The sequence below is a fragment of the Fusarium pseudograminearum genome, chromosome 3 (genome assembly GCF_000303195.2).
Source record: "Fusarium pseudograminearum CS3096 chromosome 3, whole genome shotgun sequence".
In the NCBI taxonomy this organism is placed as follows: Eukaryota; Fungi; Ascomycota; class Sordariomycetes; order Hypocreales; family Nectriaceae; genus Fusarium; species Fusarium pseudograminearum.
Window position 1 is genome coordinate 6,080,344 of NC_031953.1, and position 18,568 is coordinate 6,098,911.

At 48.5% G+C, this 18,568-nt stretch overlaps 6 protein-coding genes across 6 annotated transcripts; 5 read left to right on the forward strand and 1 right to left on the reverse strand.

The window, feature by feature from the left end:
• Positions 1-787: 787 nt before the first annotated feature.
• Positions 788-2,029, forward strand: FPSE_01377 (uncharacterized protein; the record flags this gene model as incomplete). Its single annotated transcript, XM_009254497.1, has 1 exon — positions 788-2,029. One exon carries the CDS (start codon positions 788-790, stop codon positions 2,027-2,029), a length of 1,242 nt encoding a protein of 413 aa, XP_009252772.1.
• A 3,831-nt stretch (positions 2,030-5,860) lies between these two features.
• On the forward strand, positions 5,861-6,104 carry FPSE_01376 (uncharacterized protein; the record flags this gene model as incomplete). Its single annotated transcript, XM_009254496.1, has 2 exons — positions 5,861-6,015; positions 6,068-6,104. 2 exons carry the CDS (start codon positions 5,861-5,863, stop codon positions 6,102-6,104), a joined length of 192 nt encoding a protein of 63 aa, XP_009252771.1.
• A 710-nt stretch (positions 6,105-6,814) lies between these two features.
• On the reverse strand, positions 6,815-12,372 carry FPSE_01375 (uncharacterized protein; the record flags this gene model as incomplete). Its single annotated transcript, XM_009254495.1, has 2 exons — positions 6,815-6,943; positions 6,997-12,372. 2 exons carry the CDS (start codon positions 12,370-12,372, stop codon positions 6,815-6,817), a joined length of 5,505 nt encoding a protein of 1,834 aa, XP_009252770.1.
• A 1,311-nt stretch (positions 12,373-13,683) lies between these two features.
• Positions 13,684-15,768, forward strand: FPSE_01374 (uncharacterized protein; the record flags this gene model as incomplete). Its single annotated transcript, XM_009254494.1, has 1 exon — positions 13,684-15,768. One exon carries the CDS (start codon positions 13,684-13,686, stop codon positions 15,766-15,768), a length of 2,085 nt encoding a protein of 694 aa, XP_009252769.1.
• Positions 15,769-16,060: 292 nt separating this feature from the next.
• Positions 16,061-17,259, forward strand: FPSE_01373 (uncharacterized protein; the record flags this gene model as incomplete). The annotated part of the gene is made up of 2 exons (XM_009254493.1): positions 16,061-16,920; positions 16,968-17,259. 2 exons carry the CDS (start codon positions 16,061-16,063, stop codon positions 17,257-17,259), a joined length of 1,152 nt encoding a protein of 383 aa, XP_009252768.1.
• A 319-nt stretch (positions 17,260-17,578) lies between these two features.
• FPSE_01372 (uncharacterized protein) lies at positions 17,579-18,565 on the forward strand (the record flags this gene model as incomplete). Its single annotated transcript, XM_009254492.1, has 4 exons — positions 17,579-17,623; positions 17,672-17,689; positions 17,741-17,944; positions 17,996-18,565. 4 exons carry the CDS (start codon positions 17,579-17,581, stop codon positions 18,563-18,565), a joined length of 837 nt encoding a protein of 278 aa, XP_009252767.1.
• Positions 18,566-18,568: the final 3 nt, after the last annotated feature.

Consider the following 18,568-nt stretch of genomic DNA (forward strand, 5'->3'; position numbering starts at 1 on the left):
AGCTTTGGCTTTCCTAGCAGACCGCTTCTGGACCCAAACCAAAGGCATTGCGTGTGTTCAAATGGATGTGTAGTTTAATCACGATCTAGTAGTAGTTTACAGATATTGGTCATGATCAAGGATCCGTTGTATTTATCGTGATCCTTTTGTCCGTTTTGTTCTGATGCTGTACTGGGTGAAAGGAAGTTGAGGCCACCAAAACGGGTCTTTTCTCGGTGTTCCGGAGATTCAATGTTGTTCCAAAAAACTACGACAGTATGAAAGAACCACAGTGTTCAAATCATTTAGTCTCCCAGAAGATATTCAATATTATAAAAAATACAGATTTCAAACTAGTTAAAGAATACGAGCCTAATAGACAGATACCTACATAATTAATCCTTCAGTCAATGTTTGCAGCACACTATAGGGTAGCCTTACTGGTGACGGATATCCTGTATCAGAACCTTAAGTCTAACTTTAAAGAACCAGGGATCAGTTTGCCCAAACTTGATTTTGGACTGATCTAAATATCCCAGGAAGCCCTTCTGAGCATCCAATTAGTTGATTAATTTGATCCAAAGTCAGACATCATTCTGGCTGCTATTTACCCCATGTTCTTCTGGCCCCACGTAGTATAGAGTGCACAGTCACTAAAAGTTGCCATGTAAGCAAGCAACACCTCACCACAAGTCCCCCCAATTACAGATTCAACATTACACAACCTCTGCGTCGTCCAACATTTGTTACTATATAAATCATGAAAATAATTCTACATTCTCACTACCCAGCGGGCCACGCATACCCAATGCAAGCCGTGGCCCAATCCCTCGTCCGTCGAGGTCACCAAGTAGTATGGCTCACCAGCGCCGACAACGAAGTCCGCGTTCGAGCAGTGGGAGCCACCTTTGTCGCAACAGAAGCCATTGCAACTGTTGATGAGCCCCTCATAAACAACAACGAGACTGGAATCCTCGACAAGATGTACAACCGCCTAGAGATTCGACTGCTCGCTCAAGTGAGCGATTATCGTCGGGTATTGCGGGGCGGCTTCAAACCAGATCTGCTGTTGGTCGACGTGATGCCCTACGGGGCGAGGGCTATGTACGATCTGGGCGAGATCCCTACTTATGCGACTCTGGGCGTGATTCCAATGTACATGTCCAGCTGGGGCGCTCCGCAGTCCGTATCTGGGGAGAGTCCTTCGACGTCGTTGCTGTGGTTGATCTGGAATTTCCTGCATCATCTCATCAGTCAATGGATTCTCTTGCCATATCTTTTGAGGCCCGTGATAAACGCCCAAAGACAAATACTGGGACTGGAAAACTTGCCGTTTGGTGAACCCATCGAGTCCTTCACCTATAGCCCCTTTCTTCACATCCAAGCGTCGTCTCCCTCGTTGGAGTTCAAGCTACTTCCCAAGCCAGAAGAGCAGAAGAAGCACACGAAATTCGTTGGACCGACAGTCACCCAGATCCAGACCGACTATGTCCAATTGCCTCCTCAATGGGATGAAATTGTCGCTCACCCTCGTGTTGTCGGCATCACACAAGGAACACTGGCCATGGATCCGACATCGTTGATCATTCCAGCCATCGAGGCTCTCTCGAACGACCCTCAACTTCTCTTGGTGGTGGCAACGCCTCACGTGGAAGAGGTAACGTCCAGAGTAGGCGATCTACCAAACGTACGATACGTCAAATGGATTCCATACCACCTCTTCCTACCGCAACTCTGTCTCCTCATCACCAATGGCGGTTATGGAAGTATAACGCAAGCACTCTCCCATAAAGTACCCCTGATATGCGCAGGGCAATCAGAAGACAAGAAGGATACGTCTGCTCGTGTCGACTGGGCTGGGGCGGGTATCGATTTGAAGACAGATACTCCTTCGGCAGAGCAGGTTCGGAAGGCCGCGAGAACGATATTATGCGATAAAGGGTATGTCAAGAGAGCAGGACGCTTGGGAGACGAACTAAACGAGCTCGGGGGCGCGGATAGAGCTTCGGAGCTTTTGGAGAGCTTGGTAGAATCTAAAGCGAGACAATAGGTTAGCAAAGGGCCGTCTTGATGGATGATAGTAAGAGGAGATGTATATACCACCGTGGAAACGATTGATGCCATCTAAACGACCAAACTGTACTGGTCAGTAGACATTGGACAGGGAGCAGAGTTACAGTGGCGTTGTACAGAAGGACCGAGTTTGATTCTTCCTAATAGCTAAGTGCATAGTTACTTGTGCCGTTCCAGATCCATACATAATAGATCAAGCCATCGACAATAGTCCGTGGTGATTATGCCCCTGAGGCCAATACATGACAAAAAAGACTCGCCAAGACTCGTTTCGAGAGCGTCTGTTAGATAGCAGAAGAGCGCTTGGTAACCACCAACCCAGATTTGGTGTATAAATTTGTGATACAGCAAAGATCTAATACTGTTAATGATACTGTAATAGGAGAGGTTGTCGTTCGTGACGTACCAGATACATGCGAGGATACATATCGATGAATCTACTTCGGGAGAGATTCTTTCGCAAGTCCAAGAAATACAGTGGGATCCTGAATGTTCAGAACAATGGTCTTGGGGTTGTACTGTTCAACGAACAGGCTGTAGAGTATGCTTACCAGGTAGACATGCCCAAGTCCTCCAAAGCCGCGCTTGCAAGGCAATACAATACATCTCTGCAGCCGATGACTTCGGCAAGGTCTTCTGAATAATTAATACTCTGATTGCAGCGCAAAAGATCTGGAGGTGCGCCATGATTCGGGACTCGCCAAAAGACGACAGAGCCTTGCGAAACTCCTAGTCAACGATGCCAGCCTCTGTAAGCACTTGGCATGCTTCTAGCCGCCATGACTTTAGCGAAGATTAGAAGCGAGGACCAATGTGAAGCATTCTCATGGTAGGGAGAATATGGCGGCTTCTTTGGTTGGTACCACAGAGCCAGACCTCGTTGATTACAATGTAGTTGTCCTGTAGTATTAGGACCCAGCGTTGCGCGATTACGAACAAGACCCAGTAGACGAAGAAGGCATCCCAACCTGCCAGATGCATGAAGCAGCGACGGTCCTCCTTAAAGACGAGCACTAGCCTGAAAGACATTGCGATCTAGCTGGAAGGTCGCGACAGTTGGAAAGCGAGGATGTTGATTTGTCGGCTGAGAGTTGCAATAGGGACTGCAGAGGTTCGCGTAGAGATGATTCCAGTAGAGACAGTTGGATAGAGCAAACGTAAGCTAGAAAGCTATGGTGGTGTTAGAATGCACTGTTCATTGTTCGGAATCCGAACAAGGGAGAACTGACCTGAACAGATATTCTGACGAGAACAACGGAGAAAGAAATATGTCCAGAACAACAGCAACAAAGAACTCGATACGATACTAGATTTTGGCGTTGGTTTAAAAGGGTACGAGGGAAGAACACAGAAAACCAGAGAGTGTTGCGTGGGCCTTAGCAGCTGTCCATGCGTGCAGAAGCGCGAGAACTGCCCCTCTGAAAAGCAAACACCAGAGCAGACAGCACAATTTCCGATGCCCGACAAGACGAAATGCACGAGAATAGACCAAAATAATATTGTATTATTATGTCTAACATGGCTGTCACGAATATACTGTATTCTACTACGTACCGACCGACCTATGGATGATGATCTACGATGCCACCTCGAATCGAAACACGACCGAAAACCGACGAAATAATGAAGAATACGACCGATAAGAAATAAACACAATATTCAAAACTGGCCAACAGTGCCTACTAGTGATGATATAAACGAGTGACACGGGAAGCGATATAGAACCTTGGGTCAATAATTTCTGGAGAATGCGAGGCGTGTCGAGTCGGAACACCAGTATTTACTATCGTGACGTCTTAAGGACAGTAGGAAACCACGACTGTCGCCTGTGTTGGACTTCAGCTCTGTGCTACGGATAGTAGGGGGCGGCAAGAATACAAAATATCATCGCCCACGAAGGATGCGACGTTACGAGATCATCACACGATACAAGACACGACGGCAAGATGGCAAATAGCAGAATGTAATTAATATCTCCGGCAATAACTACATGCTTTCCCATACGTCGACCATGATCATGCACTGCTCCAACAACATCCACAAACATAACACCCCACCAAGTCCAGCCCACGGGTCGACATCCACAGATCACAGACATCAACGTCAAGCAAATTTCTTCTTCAAGTCCCGGCACAAGGCCAAGAGCTCAATGAAAAAAGAGGTGGGTTTGAGATCAAAAATTGGGTTGCCGCCCTGCCGAGGTAGGGTCACACAGAAGTCCATGGGAAGGGACAACATGCTTCGCAGTCCTTGGACTTCTTGATCTCCAAGGACCACCGGTCCATCAGTTATGAAGAAGGAAAAGAAAGAAAGGTGCTGGTGGGAGGAGGAGAAGTCGTTTATATAGACGGACTGGCCAGGGCGGTGAGCTCCAGCTGATCTGCCGCTCTGAGCTCCCCTCCAGCTGCCGGTCGATCGCCCCCCCTGTCAGACAGGGCAGCAAATATGCAGGTCACCGATATGCGAGTGTGGCAGCTGTCAGACCAGGGGAGTTGGTGGGTATCCTTGGTGGAGCGTGGGGGTGGGTGGACGTTATATCAACGACCACCTCGGACACTCGACCGTGATCTTGCGAACCAGAACACTGGGAAAAATCGCACACAATTTTTAGAATGATGAGCCGATTTTTAGCTTGCGAGACATATCTCAGATGTCATTTTTAATTGTTGTGGCGGTTGCCCTGGGATTTTTAAAGGGGGCAGCTTGAGCCGCATCCGCGTCCACCAGGTATTTTAGTACTGGAGATGCCTCAGCGGTGCCAGGCAAAACACCAAGTAAACTACATCGTGAGCAGATACTTGGAACAATACGAGGAAGTGCAAATAGTGCTACATATTGAAAAATTGGCGAGTGTCTTGGGTGTGCATGCATAATGGACAGGATATCTGTGACTCGATATTGTATTAATTACAATTACTATTCTACAATAAATTAACATCAAGAACATTTGCATCATATAAATAATACAGAAACATCAATTGCATTTTGGTTTGGCATTGTGGTTGTTGAGCAATACCATGGTGGCTCGATTCAGGGGAACGGGTTGGTCTGGCCATCTAGCCAAGCACCACCACCACCACACCACCACCGTGAATCAGATATCCATGCATCACCTTGACGGCCAACAATTGTAATCTAGAACCTTCGAGGCCAAGCTCATTGGCTCGCTCTCCCGCCTCTCGGCCTCGCCTCCATGGCAACGCGTCAGAGCTAGCCCTCGCTCTGCCCTCGCTTTGCCCTCTGCCCATCCCATTGTTGCTCGGCCATCACCCACAGAATCACTGTCAAAAAATAGTCCCCACTTTTGCCTATAAATATCTACTCCTCCACCAAATTCCTCTTTCTCTTCTTCTTCCCTCTTCATACATCAACACCTACCACCCTCTTCTCTCCTCCTCCTCTCACACCTCCTCCCACACCTCCCGTCAATGATTAACTGAGAGGGGCGAAAGCCATCCCCCGCCTCTTCATCTACCACTTCAAGATCTGTCCCCCTCCCCCGAGGGAGGGCTTGTAGCCTCCACAAGTAAGTACACTTGGCAGTCGCCTATGAGAAATTTGCTGACAATCATACAGCGTTGAATACACCTTCATCAACGTTGTGGGAGGGGGACAAATCTCCCCCACAGCAGCAGCCTTCAAGCCTGTGTCACACTACACAAGGCTGCTGCTGTCCTTCTTCACGGGGGGAGTTTGACCACATCTTCATCGCTAAAGTTTGAGAGGTTAGTTACTTTTCATTTCTTTCATTCTTCTGACTGCACTTCTTGTGCAACATCTTGAACTCTTCTGACAACCATTTTCACAGATGGACCAATGGTCCTTTGACTTCCTTCCTTCGGGGATGCTTCGAAACATCCCGGACAAGGTAGATCAGCCTCTCCTCAAGAAGATTGTCGACGCTTCATCTTTCGGCAAGTACGACTTCATGTACTTGCGCATTGACTTTGCAAATGATTGCAAGTAAGTATATTCAAGTGACCTATGCTACCATGCGATGCTAACTGTTGAATAGCTCCGACAACCTCCACATTGTCATCGCTAAAGTTTGAGAGGTTAGTTCCTTTCCATCTTTTCTTACCATCGCACTCTTCTGACTAACCTTGGTGTAGAAACACATTTTTCATCAATTGGAAATTTGTGATGCGCCTCCCACGAGATGGACATCTCTCACCGCTTGGAGATGTGCGACACTCCGACTCCCGCTCCTGAAGAGGTGCAGGCATTCATGGAGGTAAGTACTGCCGTCTAAACTTCAGCTTGATTCTATTCTAACGTAGTATTAGTCACTGCAGCGAGGAGGGATGACCTTCTTCGGAGCCCGTCACGTCGAGACGGACGGGTCTCACGTGTATGTGTGCTTTGAGGTAGGTTGTGGGCTTTGGTCCTGGTCGTGGAAGGGCCACACATCGCTAAAGTTTGAGAGAGCTGCAGTGACCGTCTTACCATGAACCTCGGGTTCATGGCAAGATGTCCATTGTCGCGCTCTCAAACTTTAGCGATGTGTGACCCTTTCACGATCGGCTCCAAAGTCCACGGGAGGTGGAAAGTGTTAGGGCGGACCAGAGGTGGAATACTGGATTACATGGTCATAATTAGAAATGAATCAACACCTTGAACACAAAACATGATGCTTGCTTCTACTGTGATAAACTGCCTGTGCGCTCTGAAAGGTTTGTAGTCGCGATAACAAGACACTGTCTATTGCCAATCAGAATTACTGAGGATACACCGTAATTGCGACTGGTCTCCCTAGAATCCATCATCCATCAATGATAATCAAGTCCTCTCCAGCATGGACCAGAACGCCCGCTTGCACCATCACTGCCAAACACTTCCCACTGACGGGGCTGCAAACCTCCACTTCCATTTTACTCGACTCGATACATAACTTGCGACAAGTTAGTAGTTGAACACATCCAATGTTTGTGAAAATAGACTTACAACGGTATCTCCCTTCTCGACAGTCTGCCCTTCCTTTACCATCACCTTGTAACAACGCCCCGGCATCGTCGCCTTGACTCGCGCGCCAGATATATCCGAACAACGTGGGCTGGGATCCTGGTCGTTCGGAAATGAATCGACTTGGTACGGCAAAAGCAAGTCTTCTAAAAAGGGCGCGCTGGCAATGGCCTGTTCCTGCTGAGACGCCGAGGCGGAAATGCTCTCTTTGTTCTCCTCAAGCCATGTCTCGTACTCTGCCAAATCAAAAACACCATCGGTAATTTGAACAAGCTCAGATCTCGGAGTGTGGTCAAGAACATGTTCGCTAACAGGATAAAAAGAAATACGATCGAAGCGGCGGAAGAACCAAGCATTACTGCCTTTGACATCTAAAAGGTTGGAATCCCATATCTCAACTGTGCGTCCGACAAGCTGGTAACCACCGGGTGAATCTGCGGCATAGATACACATGTATTGTCCGCCAACACCTACAGCGCCACGAGGCGTGAAAGAGCGCGATGGATTGTACTTTGTTCCGAACAAACGGTGACGCTGGTCCAGTGGGATTGCGCAAGGGGAACCCATGAACACGTCCCCGAGGCCGACGACAATGAACTCTGCATCAGTCAAGACCTTTGTTAGGTTTTGGATACCATTCAGCTTCTCTAAGAAGTTGATGTTGCTCGGAAGCCAAGGCGCATCACTTCGGATAGTCGCTGTGTATCGTGCGACGGCTGCGCGGTTGACACTATCGTCAAATGCGATAGGGAGGCGGATCTGCCTCGAAGAGATCTTGGACGAGACTGTATACGAGCGGATATGTTCCCGAAGGCGCGTCAGTATCAGCTTCGGAGAAAGGCCTTGATCATAGGTAACGTGGAGACTAAAGATTCCTGGGGTGAGTTCTACAACCCCGGCGATAGGCTTCTTCTGATGATTCTCGCAGAAAGCAGAGATTGAAAAATTGTGCCGAAGATCGAATACTAATCCGTCCCCGAATTCCAAAAGTATAGCACGATCTCCAGCTTGGTGGGCGGTTATTACTTCGCCATCGTGTTCAATGACACCGACGATCGTGGGGATGACCTCTAGTATTTGTTCCAATGCAGCTTTATCAGAGAATTCCTCCTCGATGATCGGAAGAGGCGAAAGACTCTCAATGGCTTGGTCAAGTTGCTCCTCCAACTCAATAGCAGATCCAACTTCGATAGGAACGAAACGAATTGTATCGCCTGGTCGAGCCTGTCCAATCTTCCACAAGTCTGCGGAGCACACGACACAGAACACCACGAAGCCACCGAGGCTGGGACCATCACAACCCAAGACGACAGCTTCATCTCCAGTGAAGCTGACACTACCAATGGAGTAAGGGGCATCATGGATGTTTGAAGGGTGCAAGCCAGCCTTGCCACCTGTCTTGCGTGACCACTCAGGTTGGGGACCAGTAAGACGAACACCAAGACGGTTGCTGTTGTGGTGGACTTTCCATTCACACAAGTACAGAGACTTAACACTCTCTGAAGAGAAGTAGGAGGGAGCACCGTGGGGACCGGGTATCACTCTTACAATCCAAGAAGCCTTTGAGTAAGTTGAGACAGGTATTGAGATCGTGGAATGAAAAGATTTGCTAACACAGATACCGGGATCTCCAATTTGAAGAATGTCGTGCTGCTGTAGTTTGCGACCTCCAAACCCTCCCAGCTTACCGAGTTCGAAAGTAGACCGGCTACCCATCACGACTGGAACTTGGACTCCTCCCCGGATAGAAAGATAGACACGATGGCCCTTTTCGATTGCTCCTATACACAGAGTCTGATGTGCATTGATACTCAAGGTTCGGTTCTGGGAAACTGGAACGCCATCGACTGTTACAGGAGCAACACCGCCAGAGATTGCAACGACAGTATTACAATGAAACTTGAGAGCTGGTCCACTGAGAGTAAACTCGAGGCCAGCAGCGTTAGGAGGATTACCTACTATCCGATTCGCAAGTCGAAAGGAGAGGGAATCCATTGGGCCACTAGGAGGAACGCCAATGTCCCAATATCCAGTACGGCCAGGGTAGTCTTGAACTGTGGTCAAGGCTCCTGGCTCTAGGACTTCGAAAGAAGACGATTTGAATTGGAAAGCATCCAGAGATTTTGTGGTGTACTGGCCAGATCTGAACATGGGAGATGACACGATTTGATGCAGATAGTCAAGGTTGGTTTGGACACCCTCTATACGAGTAGCTGCAAGGCTGCTGACCATGTTTTCAATAGCTTCTTCGCGGTCTGCTCCAAACGAGACCAACTTAGCTATCAATGGGTCAAAGGAAGTGGTGATCTCAGTGCCGACTTTGACCCACGTATCGACCCGAAGGCTAGAGGGGAATTCAAGGGCTGTGATGCAACCGGAACAAGGCCGAAAGCTCTGAAGAGGGTTCTCAGCGTATACACGGACCTCGATAGACGCCCCTGTGGTCGGAAGGTTGGCTTCGAACAGCTGAGTTGCATTCCCATTGGCAATGTTGAGCATGCATTCCACTAAATCTAGACCAGTCACCAATTCGGTCACAGGATGTTCGACTTGTAGCCGAGTGTTGACTTCCAGAAAATAATACTCCTTCGTACGAAGATCGTATATGAATTCGACTGTACCGACGTTTCGATATCTGACCGAAGATGCAAGACGAAGAGCAGCTTCCTTCATCTCTGTGCGGACACTTTTCGGGATCATGCCCGCAGGGCTCTCCTCGACAATCTTCTGATGCCGGCGTTGTAAGGAACAATCTCGTTCCCCTGCTGAAACAACGCGACCAGTACCGTCCCCAAGGATTTGAATTTCAACATGACGCGCTCGCTCGATATATCGTTCAAGAAATATACCCCCGTCACCGAAGTTTGCAACAGCTTGCCGTTGGACGACTTCAAACGTTGCAGATAAACCTTCAACGTCTTTACAGTAGCTCAGACCGATACCACCGCCGCCAGCAGTACTCTTCAGCATCAGTGGGAACCCAATCTTGTTACTTTCCAGAATTGCTTCTTCGAGGGAGTCGAGCAACATCTCGCAACCTGGAATGACAGGAACGCCGGCCTTGACTGCAATTGAACGAGCGCGATGTTTGAGTCCGAGGTCAGCCATCTGCTGTGGAGTTGGACCAACCCAGGTCATGCCTCTGTCTTCAGCGGCGGCAGCAAAATCTGCATTCTCGGAAAGGAAACCATAGCCCGGGATAATGGCATCGACAGAGGAGTGCATAGCCAGTTCCAGTATTTGATCCAAATTTAGGTAAGTATCAGAGACTGAGGATCCACGTAGCTTGAGTGCAAGGTCAGCTCTGCTAACGTGGGTAGCATTCGCATCCGAGTCAGAGTAGATAGCAACAGCTCGAAGACCCATTTTGTGTATCGTCTCTATAATTCGAACCGCTATCTCTCCACGATTGGCAACGAGGATGGTCGAGATAAAACGCTTCTGGTTGTCATCAGATGGCGGCTTTATCTTTGTCTCCAATAATTCATGACATGCTGTCCAATTGCCATGTTCGGTTATATCGACAACGTTGTCAAAATCACAGGGTTCGCATACGAAACCCCGAACCCAAGATTCATCGCTGAGCTGGATCGACCCGAACGCAAGAGGATAAGAAAACTTCAATATGAAGTCGGCAAGAGACGGCTTTGGGAGATGCCAAACTTCAATATCTATCTCTGCACCATCGTTGGCGGACACTCGTTTCAACCCGAGCTCCTTCGTACCTTGCGGCGTGTCCAATGAATACAAGCGATATAGAGAGGACGTTTTGTTCTTCTTACAAAACTTGCCACCACAAGATACAAGTCCTTTAGTGGATGGAGCGCTGGAAGGGTGGGAAGCAAAGATGGCGAAAGGAATGTGGTCCGAGGGAGCTGAAGGCACCATGCTCTGAGATTCCTCGGCTCTAACATCTGTTGCGCCCAAGAATATTTTCTCGTCACCTAGCCACGCCTTGGCCCAAGAAAAAAGGTAAGGCTCCTTCCAACGATTCGATATGAGAGTCACACCAAAAGGAAGCTCGTCCGCGCGAAAACCAGCAGGGATGGCGATTGCGGACCAGTCGAGGAAGTTGACGAAGTTGGTGTATGTGCCCAGGATAGAGTTCTCTTCCACGGGACTCTTATGGACTTCGTCCAAAGTGGGAAATGTTGGGGATGTTGGGACAAAGATACCATCAAACTCGGCAAAAGCGTGTTCAATTTTACGTGTAAGTTCTTTACGGAGGTACTCACCTCTAAAAACATCTGCTGCTGATAGAGATTGAGCTCTGACGATGATGTTTCGCACAACAGGGTCCATATCGTCTGAAGGGCATCGTTCTATGAAATCACGAATGGCTTCGTATCTCTCAGCAACCCACGGGCCGTCATACAGCAATCGTGCAAGTTGGAAAAGGGGATCGAAGTCCATCGGGACAAGGGACCAGCCCAAAGTCTCTGCCTTTATCAAAGCCTTTTCATATGCTGAACGTTGATTATCATGTCCAACCCATTTCGGAGAAGCGCAAATCGCCAACTTTGGCTTTAATAACTCGACTGAGCCTCCGAATGCATCAAATGAGGCACTGCTCGGATCGTGGCGGGATCTCGAGTATGCATCGCTGATATCGTACCCTTCGGCGATGGACAGTACAGTTTCCGCATCAGCGACAGTGAGACTGAAAATTGAAATACAATCGAGAGTCCTGCAAGCAGGAAGCACCCCGTGAGTACTTATCGCTCCCCGCGTTGGTTTCAAGCCCACGATGTTGTTCAAACCAGCCGGGACTCGACCGGAACCAGCTGTGTCGGTGCCAAGCGAGAAAGGCACAATTCCACGGGCAACAGCGACGGCACTACCAGAACTAGAGCCACCGCTGACTCGAGTAGGATCAAACGAGTTTGGAACAGCACCATAAGGCGACCGAGTACCGACAAGTCCAGTAGCGAATTGATCAAGATTCGTTTTGCCAATCAGGATTGCGCCAGCAGCTTTGAGTTTGGAAACGACGGTTGCATCTGAGGCGGCTGGGACAGAACGGAAGGTTGGACATGCCGCCGTTGTGATGAAACCTTGAGCGTCAATGTTGTCTTTTACAGCAAACGGCACGCCGTATAAGGGGAGTGTTGTGGCTTGCGGGCCAAGCGCTTCGAGGTTTGTCCATTGCAATTTGATCTGCTCGGGAGTTGCTAATGTGATCCAGGAATGAGTAGTAGAGTTCGCTTCTCCCTCTGATTTTACGATCGACAAAAGCCTTTCGAGACCACCCGCCGTGACCTGAGCAGCATTCCACTGAGCTATTGTCAAAGGATTCGATGCATCCCTTCCTCCCATCACATTGCCATGGGCGTTGGTAGCCAAGTCAAGCTCAGCCATGGTGAGTAAAGGCGGAACGAGGAGCAATCTCGATACCACCGTGAAGCCTTTCTAGTTATATCGACGCCTGGAAAAAACACACAGAATGGTATGCCGTCAAGGGAGATGCCTTGTTCGAAACAAGATTATACTATTTCTTGAATCTCAGATCAGGTCGGATTTGTCTGGATGTAGTGCTCAACAATCGTGTCAATGGGGCCAAAGTCCAGCGATTCATATACTTGCTTGGTTGGGTGAGTCGGGAAGCACAATGGGTTCATATTGGGTGGCTTTGATAGTGATTGGAACAGAAATCCCCCATGATCTGAGATATGGATCAAGAAAAATATGGCTAAACAGTAACGGAAGCCACGTCTTGATCGTCTACAAGTCACGTATGAGGGAAGGGGACGACGAATAAGTCATGGAGAAGGGACGAGAGTCAACAAGTGGAAAGTCCCGCTATCGCCGAGTCTAAGCCGTTTACAAGTCTGTCTTTCTTACTGGGTTGTGTCTGACTGTTATGGGCGGGAATAAACGCCTAATAAGCCAATTGTTCCTTTACCGAACTTAATATGTTCAATGCGATAATTATACATGTCTTGTTGTAATCCACGATAAGAAGAATTCGAATTGACCAATCATGTAAGCGACATATGGCTGGGCATCAGAGGGCCTTTTGCTCTCTCGATCATAGGTTGATCGAACATATTATCGAAAATTCCAATAATAGCCAGATGCTTTGATACGAGGTTATAGCAAACAGGTGACACTTCCAATGGCTTGGGTGTTTGTCTGCATCGCTGGTTGACACAGCGGCTGTCTTGGTGTCACTGAGGTTGTCGATCTATCTAGATAGGTATTGGGACCAGAACTATCGGTCGAGTTGTATTCGACCGATGCATTCTTTCTCGGCCACTTGGTTAGAATATATTCGCAGTATGTTTAAGTAGGTATTTGTAAAAGCAAACGGAATGTCTAACAATAGACTGTTTAATATTCATCCTATCATCTAGTAGAAAGAAGAATAAGAACCCCACGGTTAATTATCCCCGATATGGATCCTTATCGCCCTGGCATCTTAGCGTGGATGAGACTTGGTGATAACAAACACCCTCCGATGGCGGCCATGCAACACGCTCCCTCTTCTGTGCGCCCGCTTCTTCAACAGCAAACCCTCTTTCGCTTCACCAAAAAGCCCAAGATCAAGATCAAATCGGCCCACAGACAATAATGGACCCCATGTCCCTTATCGTGGCGCAGATGCAGATGCAGACCCAGATCTAAAGCTGACCCCCCCTCAGACCCGACTCAGACGCCGACAGTGGGGTCATGTTTTCTCAGCTACCTCAGCTTCAGTCTTCTCAAACCGACGCCGGCTCGTCTGATCTAATCTGGGCCGGCGCCGGGACTGGTCAGTCTTTCATGACGATCGGTCCGAACGACAGAGGCGATGGCAACGGTAACAGTAACGGTAGCGGCGCCGGCTCATCGACACCGTCTGTCTCCAACACTCGCTCAAGACCCTGTGACACATGCCGTGTGAGAAAGACACGCTGTGTAAAAGAAGAGGGTCAGTCAAGATGTGTTCTGTGTACCTTTCACAGCCAACCTTGTACATTCTTGCGCGGTCCAACGCCTCGTCAAAGAAGACATAATCGAGAAAGAGATCGAGAGAAACAGAATGAGCCTCGTGATGGAGTCGATGAAAATAACGCTACGACATCGCCTCCATCTGGAGGAGCAGAGATGGGAGTCTCTCCCTCGAGCCGGCATGGTGATACTGGTTCCACTCCAGCAAGTGCAGACAACAATCCGCAAATAGCTCAAATGCAACAAGCGATGGGGTTTGAAAACAACATTGCTGAATCGACTCGCCCTGGTATTCTTAGCAACACTCTTGGCCTAGATTTGAAAACCCATGCCGAGTACATCGGGTCTACCGACTATCGTGATCCAATCCTGCTTGGTTTGCACCCTCCGAATCTTGCAAGCCAGGAACCTTCACCGTTTCCTGCATCTTCCACTTTCGCTCGACACTTGGACTATCAGACTGTTTTTCTCGTTCATCCTGATGAGTCTACTGCGTCCGAGAAGTTGCGTATTGCAGACCTCGATGCTATCGAAGCGACTGTTCATCCACTCGGTCGCACGTTAGTCGACCTCTACTTCCGAATAGTTCACCCAAGTTTTCCCATCTTACACAAAGATGTATTTATAAGCAAGCATCGCTTATCTCATCGACACTTTGCACCTTCTCTACTGGCTGCTGTCTATCTGATAGCTCTTGACTGGCAGATTTATGACAGTTCGCTCGCTGGTCGTGAGGTCGAGTCAATACCAGACCCAACAGCTCTTGAGGCGTTGGCTGAGCGTACTATTGCCCAGGACATGCGAAGACCCAAACTCAGTACACTGGAAGCTGGGTTACTGTTACTTCAACGAAACCGACGTGTCGTTGACTCTAGGTCTCATACCCATCCTACGTCTAATCGGATATTCACAGCCCAGATTGTCGCCATGGCTCAGGATTTAGGTATCCATATCGACTGCAGTAACTGGTCAATTCCATCGTGGGAAGTCGGCCTTCGAAGGAGGCTGGCCTGGGCATTATATATGCAAGATCGCTGGGGCGCCTGCATCCACGGACGGCCATTTCTTATCCATGACAGCGATTGGGACGTCCAGCCATGTACTGCGCCAGATTATCCTGAGCTTGACCAGTTTGATCTCGAAACCAATCCCGAGCATAACTCACCGGTTGTCGTTGGGTGGGAATTATTCACACGCCATATCGAGTTGACTCAGATTTTGAGCGATGTGATCAACACATTCTACGGGGCTAAAGCTACTCGTGCTGGTGGGACATTGGACCAAATGGGAGTTGTTGCTGCTGTTGAACTGGCAAAACCCTTGGTGCTTCGTCTTAGGGAATGGCACGCCAATCTACCGGCCAGACTTCAATTGCAGAGCAACCAGCTCAGAGAGCTGTGTGCTAATGGGGCTCTTCATCTTGCTCATGTAGCCATTGAGATTGCTCTACGTCGGGCTCTAGTACGAATCACAACACCGGATACACCTACGTCTTTACATGAACTATTAAGATCAACTGCCCGAGCCAAGCTACAATCGGCCATTGAGCTGCTTGGATCCCTACGTCCTGAGCATACTGCTGCTTTCTGGGGCAGCGCTGCAGCATACCAAGCAGCTCAGATCGGGTCATTGGCAGGGTTACTATGGGCAACCACAGACTCATTTGAGGAGATGGCATGGTGTTCTTCTCGAGTAGATGAACTCAGATGGGCTTTGAGAGTTCGTGGTGCAGCGACTCCATTTGCCAGAGAGGCTTTGCGACTTCTAGAGCGTGACATTGGTGGTCTCGGCATGGTCCAGACGGCGACAGAAGGTTCTACATAAAGGATCCCTTGAGAGACATTGACGTCAAGCCACACGCTAGTTGTCTAATTGAAACAAATGACGAGCCAAGAGTGTGGATTGTCCAGACGACGCGAAAACGGCACGAAATATATCGATGATGAGTTAATGTGCTCGAGCTGGAGGTCGGTCTATGACATCACCTGTGCGACAATTCACGCGACGCGTCCACCACGTTCCAGGCACCTTCCCATTCTTCTAAAGCTTCCTTCTTAACTTTCATAGTCAGTCAATTCTTCAATTTTATTCCTTAAATTTTTCTTAACTGCCCAAAATGGCCGAATCTAAGCTCGACAACGTCGATCAGACCAACGGCGACCAGCAGACTGCAACGGGCGACAAGCATCAAATCGAGCACGAAGCCCCCGATGCAAAGCGCACCAAGATGGAGGATGGTCAGACCACTCTTGATGATATGCTGATCAAGACGGACAAAGATGAGAAAGAAGACGAACCCAATGACGAAAAGAAGGACGAGTCCAAGGACGAGAAAGTTGATACTGAGAAGCAAGAGGACGATACTTCCAAGTCCACTAACAAGAAAGACTCCAACGGCAAAGATGCTGTGCAACCTTCAGAAGAACCAGATGTACCCTCTAGTATTCTCGAAAAGGGCATCATTTACTTCTTCATTCGTGGCCGCGTTAACCTCGAAGACCCTGAAAGCGTCGATGACATCGCTCGATCCTTCATCATGCTACGTCCCATCGCCAAAGATGCTCGTCTTGGTGACGGTACCATTGCAGACGCTGGCAACACCCGAATCCTCGCTCTTCCCAAGAAGACCCTTCCCGAGAGCGGAAAAGAGAAATACATGGTGTTTGTCGAAAAGTCCGGTGCCTCATTTGACGAGATCAAGAAGGAATTCTTGGCTGCGGACGAGTACGATACCAAGAGTGCTGTCACACGTCGCACGCCACCTGCAAAGCCTGTTGGTGAGGGTGTTTATGCCATCACGTCGACAGGCCGGGAGAGTCACTTGGCCTACTTGACAACTCTACCTGAGAAGCTCGACGAGGTTCAGAAGGAATTGGGTATCAAGGAGAAGGGAAGCTTTATTATCAGCACCAAGAACCCAGAGTTTCCGGGACCTCAGAACGCTCAACTACCTGAAGGGCCTGGTTTCCCCAAGGAGTAAGTATAATCCTTTGTCTCTGAATAACCAATGCTAACATCACCAGAATTATTGACGAGTTCCGCTCTCTTCGCTGGTTGCCATCCAAGCCAGCCCACTTCGACTATGTCAACGCCCAGATTCTTCTCATTGGGGAGTCGGAAGGTATTGAGAAAGCTGTTGAGCCACAGAAGAAGGACCAGAAGGATGGGAAAGAGGAGCCAGAGACAGTTCTTGAGCATCTCGAGGATGATGATGTGAAGCGCATGAAGCACCTTGCTGACGACCAGTCAACTGCTATCTACGCCGACTTGCATGTCCACGCCAAAGATTATCCCAAGCTGCAGACGACTTTTTAAGGAGTTATGGTTTAAGACAGAAAATGGCGAAATGGTTGTTTGATCGAGGGTTCGGTTGCGTAAAATAGATAACTTGGCCTGTTTCAAGTTCATGAATTAATTCAAATTATTCACAATATGCTATCTTTAACCGTTGGGGATCTTGACTGCTTGAACAATTGCACACTGGGTGGTTCCTGAGTTGCTGTTAGATATTCCACCAAGCTTAGTAGTGTAACCTAACAGTTCTTGGCACGCGTCAATTTCGTTTCACCATCTCAATCCTCTAAGCAACATTTCAACTCGACATACAACTTCTTATACAACCGTTGACAAGAAAATGGATGTTCCCGTCGCTGCTAATATTCTCGGCACGTTAGGGGCTGTAAGTCTCTACTCCACAGTGAAAAGTACAATTTACTAACATTAATAGGTGTGCTGGTCAATCCAAGTTCGTCACCTGTATCAACACTACAAAACAAGCATCACTAACACGTTATAGCTAATTCCTCAAATCATTGTTAATTATCGCCGTCATAATGCCACAGGCTTACAACCATCGATGATGATGCTCTGGGCATGGGCGGGTGTACCACTAGGAGTCTACAACATCGTCAAAGAGTTCAATGTAGCGCTCCGGATTCAACCTCAGATTTTGACGCTTTTGAGTCTTGTTACGTGGATCCAATGTTATTATTATGAGAGAGTATGTATTTCACTCTACAGTGCGTTGAAAAAGAATACTGACCATTCATAGAAATGGAGTGTCTCACGCTCTCTTCTCGTCGTCGTCCCTGTCGCAATCGTCATGGGTGGCATCCAAGCATCTCTCATAATCGCCCTCCGCATAGCAAGATCCAAAGACTTGGAATGGCCGTTAATCCTCATGGCTTCACTGTCAGCAGCTCTTCTCGCAGCAGGTGTGTTAACACACTACTGGGATATCTGGACCCATCGAACCGTCCGCGGGATTTCTTTTCTATTCGTCGCCATTGATGCAGCCGGTGATGTATTCTCTCTTGCGTCGGTCTTCTTTCAACCTGAAGTTGATGTTTTGGGAATTGTCATTTATGCGACTGAGTTTGTGCTCTGGTGTGGCGTTTTTGCGTGTGGTGGGTATTATAACCTATTGCCGTGGGTGAGGAAGAGGTTCGGGGGTGATAGTAAGGGTGTTGAGTGTGAAGGGGATACGAGGGAGGAGAATGGAGGGAATGAGATCATGATGGGCGATAATGTATCGTCGAGTTCGGTGTTTCGGACAGCATCGGGGGAAGAGGGTATGAGGGCACGGAATTCAAGGGGGCGTGATCCTCTAGATATTGAGTGATAG